Genomic DNA, 10467 nt, shown 5'->3' on the forward strand with positions numbered 1-10467 from the left:
GAATGGTCGAGGTGCGGAGCCCCGAGCCAGGTTTGAGAACCCTGGGCTTATAAATAACCAAGGTGCGGAGCCTTGGGTCGGGGAACATGTCCCGGGACTTGGGAATGGTCGAGGTGCGGAGCCCAGAGCCAGGTTTGAGAACCCTGGGCTTATAAATAACCAAGGTGCGGAGCCTTGGGCCGGGGAACATGTCCCGAGACTTGAGAATGGTCGAGGTGCGAAGCCCCGAACCAGGTTTGAGAACCCTGGGCTTATAAATAACCAAGGTGCGGAGCCTTGGGCCGGAGAACATGTCCTGGGACTTGGGAATGGTCGAGGTGTGGTTCCCCGAGCCAGGGTGCAGTTCCCTGGGCTTTTATAACCAAGGAGCGGAGCCTTGGGCCGAGGAACATGTCCCGGGACTTGTGAATGGTCGAGGTATGGTTTCCCAAGCTAGGGTGTAGTGCCCTGGGCTTTTAGAACCAAGGTGCGGAGCCTTGGGCCGGGGAACATGTCCCGGGACTTGTGAATGGTCGAGGTGTGGTTCCTCGAGCCAGGGTGTAGTGCCCCAGGCTTTTAGAACCAAGGTGCGGAGCCTTGGGCCGGGGAACATGTCACGGGACTTGTGAATGGTCGAGGTGTGGTTCCCCGAGCCAGGGTGCAGTTCCCTGGGCTTTTATAACCAAGGAGCGGAGCCTTGGGCCGAGGAACATGTCCCGTGACTTGTGAATGGACGAGGTATGGTTTCCCAAGCTAGGGTGTAGTGCCCAGGGCTTTTAGAACCAAGGTGCGGAGCCTGGGGCCGGGGAACATGTCCCGGGACTTTGGGATAGTCGAGGTGCGGAGCCCCGAGCCAAGTTTGAGAACCCTGGGTTTATAAATAACCAAGATGCGGAGCCTTGGGCCGGGGAACATGTCCCGGGACTTTGGGATAGTCGAGGTGCGGAGCCCCGAGCCAAGTTTGAGAACCCTGGGCTTATAAATAACCAAGGGGCGGAGCCCCGAGCCAGGTTTGAGAACCCTGGGCTTTTTGTTGATCGATGTGTGGTTCTCCGAGCCAGGGTGTAGTGCCCTGGATCTTAAGACAATATGCCGGTGCCTTATATCTCCCGGACTTTGAAGAATGTACCAGGGCCTCATACCTCTCGGGCTTAAGACAATATGTCGGGGCCTCGTGTCTCCCGGACTTTAAATAATATGCCGGGACCTCAAATATCTCGGTCTTTCAAGATTGTGCTTTTCCTGCTGTATTAGTTTTATTAAAAACCAAATCACTAACCTGGAAATACTGAATCTGAATTCATTTCCGATAGAGTGAAACTTCTCTGGTTGAGCTAAATTAGGTGACTAATATATCTGTATGCTGCTGAGTGCATAGCAAATACTTCTTCCACGCCAATCCTGGATAGCCGCTGAGCTTTGAGCCCATATAAAATCCACATATAAGATCTGAGTGCCGAGCTGGTCGGACTTATTTTTGAATGGAAACCATATCTACGTCTTGAGCTCAAATTCCCACAGACGGCGCCAATGATGCGATCCGGACGAAATGGACGAGCCGGGTCGGGTGCTCCACCGGATCTACTATCAATATAATGAAGGGAATAAGAGTAAGGAGATATATCTCCGCAATATGGCTTCAGCTGTAACCTACACACAAGGAGATGAACTCGTGACTGGGCGCCGGAGGGGAGTCCGGCGTGGCCACTCCGATACTTAAGTCAGTGAATGACTCAACAAAAGACCAATGTAACCAAGTGATGGTTGTGATATTGGTGTAAGAGTGTAGGTAATAAAATGAATCGTAAATGTGAAGATGAAACCTGGTATATATAGTAGGGGATGTATTGATGACCTCGATCTGCGTGCTACCTACTAATTATAGTAGGGCGGCTACATTCTGACATGTCAAATCATACATTAGTCACATCTCGCCTGTCTGACTTTGTCAACCACTTGGATTAGTGTCAGAGATAAGACGGTCACCCACATCCTATTCTGCTAGTGTACTCGAGTGCGGTGCTCATATCGAGGTGGCCCGGTTAGAATGCCTACTGGGGGCTTATATAAGAGCCCGGGCGTCTGGTTGCTCGGGGAGTAGAGTTCGGGCTTGCACCTGCCCGGCTTCAGAAGAATCCACCCTGCAGATTGACCCTGATTTGGGAATTCATCTGATATCCCGGGTCATCCATGACCCTGGCTCTTACAGGGGTATCAATACATAATATGATTACTGAAGATGAGTGGAATGAGGAGGTGCCAGCCACAGATTATCGCGAAGCACCCACGCAAAGGTTGAACGACACTTGATGAACATGTTCGATTTCAAGAGTTTCTTGCACGTCATTGGCTCACTATGCACTTCAAGACGATCTTATTGATCATTTGTGAGAGGAATACACTAATGTGAAATATTAGTCTTTTTGAAGGTCAATTTGTGTGTTATTCTTAAATCATATGTGTTGTTTATGATTGTCTCAATCTATTTCTTATAACTATATCTTTAATGTTGTGCGGCTTCCAATTTGATGACCAAAAAATGCATTAATTTTAAAAAATTTGAGTCAAATACATATTTAATTGAGTTCGGTTAAATAATACGTTACATAAATTTTTTAATTTTTTCATATATTTAATGGTTGTGAATGAAAAAATAGAAAAAAATTAAGAATTTGATAATATTTAGAGAATATGAGTTGGAGGAGATTTTTGAAATATAAAATAAAAATATCTATTTTGGAGAATAGATAAAGAAAAATGTAGATTTGAGTTAAGAGATGCCCTGAAAATTTAAAAATAATGTGTCATTCTAAGCTCTGAGGTACATGTCTCGTTTTTTTTGTCTTGGGAATCCGCATTCGTTATTTTTTGTTGCGTTGTGAGTAAACTCAAAGAGCCAACACAGTAGACTGAAAATCACGTTGACCGAGTAAACTACACCGAACAAGCTTTATTTGACAAACTCAAACTGAGAAGAAATAGACATGAAAAAATTAAACACATAATCTTTTAATAGTTGTTTATAATATCTTACTATCGCAGCTCCCTTAAGCACTGTTTAGTTCGTGTGATAGGATAAGTAAATGATATATAATAAGAGTTATTATAAAATAAAAAGTAAGGATAAATAACACATTATGATAAATTATATGATGTTTGACATGATTTTAACTTATTTGATTATTTTTGTTAATTATTTACTAAAATACCCTCATCATATATTAATCAGTAATATATTCTTAAAATAATTGAATAAATAAATAAAATTTCTAGAATTAATTGATTTAAAAAATTATAAATAAAATTAAAATATTATATTAATTATTAAATTTTCATTAATTTCAATTTTCGAAAAAAACTAAAAAATCGATTAATATTATAGAAAATAATTAAAATTTGATAATAACATAAATATGCATTTATTGTGATAATTAAATATTAATACAAATTTTAATATTAAATAATGATTAATAACAATTATAATATTACGGTTAAAATATAATAATAAAAATATGATCAATAATAATTAAATTATTTATAATATTAGTCAAATTAAAAATTATATTTAAATATTATTATTGAATTTATAATTATTTTAAATTTTAAGATATTAAAGGAAAATTTAAATTAATCAAACATCATCTATTCTCCTCCAAAAGATCATATAACCACCAACAAGAGAATTATAATGCATACAGTGCGGGCCGGGTGCTAGCTGAATATGTCTATCACAATCTTAATCATGTACACCAAACACATGATAAGTGAAGGATTAAAAATCAATCACCCCTTATAATGCACACCAAACAATACCTTGGCTTACTTATCTCGTGATTTGCATAACCGGCGGAGCAAGTTAAGAAGTAGAGTTTGCATGCTTTCTAAATAAAAATATTGGCCGGATGCAAACCTGTAACTAATAAAAACTACTCTTTGATAAATTAATTTAATTAGTTTCTGTAAAAAAAATTCCGAAAATACTTATTTTACTTTCTTACCTTAAAAGTAGCAAACATATTTCAAAAATCAACAATTATATAAGGGGACGATTAGTTGCTAATTTTTTTTTTAAACTTGCTACTAAATGGGAACTGCAAAAAATAAATAAATAATAAATTAAAAAATATGGAGAACATACTAGAATTCTATATTTTATGTGAATTTCCGTTGTACAGCCACAAAAAAGAACAAAGAAAAAAAAAATAGATCTTTTATGAGACAGTTTTACGAATATTTATCTGTGAGACGAATCAACTCTACCGATATTCACAATAATACTCTTAGCAAAAAAAGTAATATTTTTTCATGGATGACCCAAATAAAAAATCTGTCTCACAAAATATATTCAGTAAGATCGTTTCATACAAATTTTTGCCGAACAATATAGATAAACACACATATGAAACGTGCACCAGTGTCACCTAATATAAATATATAACCCCAAAATACCCACGTCCAAGAAAATATCAAATATAAGAACACAAGGAGAAATATGTCTTTTCGACGTACCGAATCGTGTCAACCAATTAACAATGTATAAATAGTAAGTAGTCTATAGAGATTTCCATTCTAGATTTCGCACTGGTTTGTCTCCACCTATTCGATCTCATCAAGAAATATGGCGTCGATTCCTTCAACCAACCATTTACTCTACAAAACCCTGCAAAAGTCCCACCAGAACCCGCAATTTATCCCCATAAACGCTCCCTTTCTTGCTAATCGCTTGAATTTGCCGTCGGTTTCCGTGAATAAGTCGACCGGGGTGAAGCAGGATTTCAGCTTGCGGGCGGTGGTGAGCGATGACGAGTGGGGACCCGAAAGGGAGCCGTTGGCTCCAGGAGTGGCGGTGTTGGAGGAGGCTTCTTCCAAGGAACCGGCCGAGATCAAGGTGTTGAAGAAGCAATTGGTGGACTCTTTCTACGGAACTAACAGGGGACTGAGCGCGAGTAGTGAAACAAGAGCTGAGATTGTCGAGCTTATCACGCAGCTCGAGGCCAAAAACCCGACCCCCGCACCCACCGAAGCCTTGAATAAGCTCAACGGAAAATGGATCCTTGCGTAAGCTTTCGTTTCTTTTGGAATAATTTGTTTGTGAAATAAAATTTCCTATAAAGTTACCTCTTGGCTCTGTATGCTTGTTAGACAGACAGAGCGAGTGTGTGTTCTTGTGTGTCCTTTAACATGAAATAGGCACCGATTTTAATTATGTTTTCGCCTTTTCGAGGTTGGAATTTTGCTTGTTGATGATCCCTTTCCATCCTATTGGTTATTTGCACAAAATCATCTCCACGATGATGTTTTTTGGCTTATTCTGGCCGATGAATATTGTATTGATTTGTCAAGAAATTCAAACAGTGCTAATTGTTGAAGGAGTGGTCTGACACTGCCAGTTACCTGTCAAGTTTAGATTTTGGTAGAGTTATTTTCTTGGGTTCAAGTATTGAGTAATTCTCCAATCTCTGACTGAGACTCTGCAGGTACACCTCATACCCAGGCTTGTTTCCTTTGTTATCAACGGGTGGGCCGCTACCCTTGGCGAAGGTTGAAGAGATATCACAAACCATCGACTCGGAGAATTTCACGGTCCAGAATTCCGTTCTCTTTTCTGGTCCATTGGCAACCACTTCGATCAGTGCCAATGCCAAGTTTGAAGTTCGAAGTCCTAAGCGTGTGCAGGTTTATTTCATTCTTCCAAAGCTTATTGAGATTTCTTGTTATGAAAATGTTATAAATTGCTACAAGGTGGAAAAGAACACGTTTTAGCCGAACCCATTTGGTCAATCCCTTTATGAAAGATTTCTGTTCGTGTGCATCAGTTTTCTGTATGACATATTGCAGATTAAGTTTGAAAAAGGCATTATTGGCACGCCACAGCTGACGGATTCAATTGAATTGCCCGAAAAAGTGGAATTTTTGGGACAGAAAATCGATCTCACACCCTTCAGAGGATTGATTACTTCTGTGCAGGACACTGCTTCCTCTGTTGCCAGGACGATTTCTAGCCGACCGCCGCTCAAGTTTTCCATCCCAAATAGCACTGCCGAGTCATGGCTGTTAACAACATATCTCGATTCCGAGCTTCGAATTTCAAGAGGAGATGGAGGCGGTATATTTGTGCTCATCAAGGAAGGCTCTCTCCTGTTGTGTTAACTTGAAACGTTTTTACAGATTTTGCAAAGTATTGTTATATGTACCTTGTATGTATGCATGTAATACATAAATCATGTGATGAAATTGAACGATGAGCTTTTTAGGATGTAAACCAAGTTTGTGTTTGTATGTTTAATGTGTTGTTTGAAATGCAAAGAAAGGTGTCACTTCTCCCAAAAAATAAAGAGGAGGTCTCTTGTGAGATGGTCTCACGAATATTATCTGCGAGACGGGTCAATCCTATCGATATTCACAATAAAAAGTAATATTCTTAGCATAAAAAGTAATAATTTTCATGGATAAATTAAATAAGAGATCTGTCTCACAAAATACGATACGTGAGACCGTCTCAAATAGGTTTTTGTCAAAAAGAAAAGAGTAGTAGTCCAAAGGTGGTGCGCCTTTATGCTTAGGATGAACTGAATTAACATAGAGCAGGTGATTTAAAGTCCTCACAAGTACAATTACACGTACATAAAAATAACAAACGAGTAAATTTGACATTCATCCGAACAATTAAATGAGTTTGAAATTCATTGTTTCAAATATATCATCTTAAGTGCACGATAGAGTTTGAAATTCATTGTTTCAAATATATCATCTTAAGTGCACGATATTTGAAATGTCCACTACTTGTTTTTCTTTAAAATTTATTAGAAATTTTTTTTTTCTCCTAAGCTTTTCGGCCGAATATGAACACACATATATACATATATATTTTTAAAATATTTTTTCACCATTTAAAAATAAACTCACAAACGAATCATTTGAAAATCCAAACCGCAATTCAAAACGGAAAAGCGTATATCGTCAAATAACCTTAAATTTAGCATTTTTCAAAATAAAGCATAAACTCTTAAATCTGTCAAAAACTACTCAGAAGCATAAAGTCATAAAATCTTTTAAAGTAAAATTAAATCATAAACATAATTGTTGAAAGCTAGCGACGGTCCTCAGATTGTGTGAACCTTCAGTCCAGCTAGTTCAACCATCAAGTCCTCTATTAACATCAACATAATACTCACCTGCATCGATCACTCTTAGTGAGTCTGATGATTCAACAAACCTTAACAATGATAGCAAGTAATACATATACATCCATATGCAACAATGAAAATACTTTTAATAAAATAGCTTTCATGAATATGCATAAATTTAAAACATTTTCTTTTTATCATAAACATTTCCATTCATCATACACGTATATGTTTTCCTTTTTATTGAATTTAGATCCTTAATTATGTCTTTTGTATCAGATGTAGGTCGATGGATCCATCTACGTATAACCACGATACCGGGTGGTGGGGACATCAGCGACACTCTCACCCGTCAACTGAGCCTTGATCTTACATATCATCATATCATTGTATCATCTTATTAGTCACAACTAATTCATCTCTTTCAACCTTTCATATTTACATCACTTATAAAAATTAATGTGTATATAAATCATTTTTTTTAAACCAAACATGCTATATGTCTTTTAGCATTAACGTTTTATCATAAAATTCCATAAACATTTGAAATAAACATTTTAACATTCATTACAGCATTCAGAATACTGCCAGAATGTCTAACATTTTTCAGGTGTAAAATGACCGTTTTGCCCTGAAACCCTAACTTTCCCAATTTATCCTTAGACTTTAAAACGACGACCCAAATCCATCCAAACTTATCATGACACCTTAAAATATACTCATAAATATTTTTTAGACTTAAACTTAAGCTCATCGGCTAATTTCTCAATTCGTTTTAAAACTTAAATATACATCTCAATTTTAACACGAATCGACTCGAGATTTAACCAAATTCTAGCAAACTTGAACCATAGCTTATTAGCACCTAACCATACCCTATACAACCCAAATACAACCACTTAAGACACTTGATTAAGCCTAGGAACCTTCTGAAATTTTCTTCGCAAAAAAACCTAACCCTAGTTTGTTCGGACCCTAGCTTGCCTCGACTCCAGCCCTTAACCACCATGTCCAGACCTTAGTTGAATCTTCTAGGACCATGACCGAACCCTAGACAAGCTGCTGGAACAGTCTCTACAGCCCTTGCATGAGGACGGCCCCTTGATCCGTAACCTAATCGCTACGCGCGTCTAGCTTCCCCTACAGCCCTAGGTCTTGCATCAGCCTTCCTCCAAGACATCAAGGACCCTGACCCAGCCCCCTTAGGACCCCTGCACATGCCCTAACAGGAGCTAAGCATTTCCAAGACCCCTTGGGAGGTTTCTTAGGGTGCGTGTGAGTGAGGACATAAACACGCTAGAAAACTCGTCTTTGTACAATGAGGACAGTCATCGAATCTGGGGCGTTACAAGTAGAAAGCAAGACCTTGATCATGCTTTGTTGAGGTGATGAGATATTTCCTGTTTTTATGTCTTTGGATATCATATGCTTTAATCTTTACATGGCTGTTCAAGTTCTATTTGGTCTCTTGCAGTCGATTTGATTCAATGATTGCTTTTGGCTTACCTGTTCACCAAACTCGCAAAAAATAGTAGCTTAGTACATAAAAACTCCTGACAAAATCTGATTTGGAAGGTTTTGATCTGTTTAACTGATTTCAAACTGTGAAAAATCTTTGGGATATCAATTAGCAGCACCACAAATTTGAAATCCTCCGAATTTTGAACTAATTTATGCATCCAAAATATATTATTTGTATGCATTATCATTGTATATTTTGTATGTAAGATGCAGTCTTTAACTAATCCCCATTAACAAATGCTGAATGTCTGCCCCGGATATAAGGAATGTGTGCCAACAAGCAAAGAGGCATTGGGCATGAAGGTATCGTGAAATCCATGCATTTTTATTTGGTCCTTTTCTGCTCCTGAGTTCGAATCGAACACTAATCTATCAAAATCTAAAATCAAATAGATCATTCGAGCACAAAAGGACGAACACGACAACTCGCTTCCTCCACTCGAAGAATACATCGGAAGTGCATTGAAATGGCATGCTGCTTTATCTGGTACTTCTACTCAGCCGAAATCAACATTCCCCTCTTTCAAAGAAGCCCCAATTTGATTTTCTATCAAGTGTTTACCAAACAACAGACTCAAACTTGGGGCTTTTTCACTGTATACTGTAAGTGAAATAATAAATTAAATAAGTAACGCACCGGGGAGAGTTTAATAATCTACCGTATCACGTCAATGAAGATGCTGTGATAAATTTTTTTTTTTTGGAAAAAAATTAAAGTCACGCCGTCGGTGGATTATTTTTTAAAAAAAATTCAAGTCATGCAGTCTAGGTGGGACTTAACTTGATTTTTTTCTTACCGCCAGGTGTGACTTGAATTGGNTTTTGTCTTTCCAGTTTGATTGAAATCGATAAATTATTTATTTGTGATTATTTTTTTGCAGATAAAATTTTAATTTTGAATTTCAAGTATTATTTTAAATTATGTAAATTTAGTTTTTGAATATAAATTATTATTTAATCATTATATTACATATCAAATTTATGATTAAAATGGTTAATTACGTTTCAATGTATTATAATTAATTTATTTTATTATTATTTTATCNGTCTCTTGCAGTCGATTTGATTCAATGATTGCTTTTGGCTTACCTGTTCACCAAACTCGCAAAAAATAGTAGCTTAGTACATAAAAACTCCTGACAAAATCTGATTTGGAAGGTTTTGATCTGTTTAACTGATTTCAAACTGTGAAAAATCTTTGGGATATCAATTAGCAGCACCACAAATTTGAAATCCTCCGAATTTTGAACTAATTTATGCATCCAAAATATATTATTTGTATGCATTATCATTGTATATTTTGTATGTAAGATGCAGTCTTTAACTAATCCCCATTAACAAATGCTGAATGTCTGCCCCGGATATAAGGAATGTGTGCCAACAAGCAAAGAGGCATTGGGCATGAAGGTATCGTGAAATCCATGCATTTTTATTTGGTCCTTTTCTGCTCCTGAGTTCGAATCGAACACTAATCTATCAAAATCTAAAATCAAATAGATCATTCGAGCACAAAAGGACGAACACGACAACTCGCTTCCTCCACTCGAAGAATACATCGGAAGTGCATTGAAATGGCATGCTGCTTTATCTGGTACTTCTACTCAGCCGAAATCAACATTCCCCTCTTTCAAAGAAGCCCCAATTTGATTTTCTATCAAGTGTTTACCAAACAACAGACTCAAACTTGGGGCTTTTTCACTGTATACTGTAAGTGAAATAATAAATTAAATAAGTAACGCACCGGGGAGAGTTTAATAATCTACCGTATCACGTCAATGAAGATGCTGTGATAAATTTTTTTTTTTTGGAAAAAAATTAAAGTCACGCCGTCGGTGGATTA

At 37.5% G+C, this 10467-nt stretch overlaps 1 protein-coding gene across 1 annotated transcript; it reads left to right on the forward strand.

Annotated features, from left to right (window-relative positions):
• The first annotated feature begins 4532 nt into the window (after positions 1 to 4532).
• On the forward strand, positions 4533 to 6265 carry LOC140976834 (light-induced protein, chloroplastic-like). The gene is made up of 3 exons (XM_073441184.1): positions 4533 to 5037; positions 5457 to 5655; positions 5818 to 6265. The coding sequence occupies exons 1-3, from the start codon at positions 4598 to 4600 to the stop codon at positions 6127 to 6129; spliced, it is 951 nt and encodes a 316-aa protein (XP_073297285.1). The 5' UTR covers positions 4533 to 4597; the 3' UTR covers positions 6130 to 6265.
• Positions 6266 to 10467: the final 4202 nt, after the last annotated feature.

The sequence above is a fragment of the Primulina huaijiensis genome, chromosome 5 (assembly GCF_012295235.1).
Source record: "Primulina huaijiensis isolate GDHJ02 chromosome 5, ASM1229523v2, whole genome shotgun sequence".
NCBI lineage: Eukaryota > Viridiplantae > Streptophyta > Magnoliopsida > Lamiales > Gesneriaceae > Primulina > Primulina huaijiensis.

Coding starts and splice junctions, on each gene's coding strand:
- LOC140976834 (XM_073441184.1), top strand. CDS start 4,598: ATGGCGTCGATTCCTTCAACCAACCATTTACTCTACAAAACCCTGCAA. Junction 5,038..5,456: donor AACGGAAAATGGATCCTTGC/GTAAGCTTTCGT, acceptor GAGACTCTGCAG/GTACACCTCATACCCAGGCT. Junction 5,656..5,817: donor GAAGTCCTAAGCGTGTGCAG/GTTTATTTCATT, acceptor GACATATTGCAG/ATTAAGTTTGAAAAAGGCAT.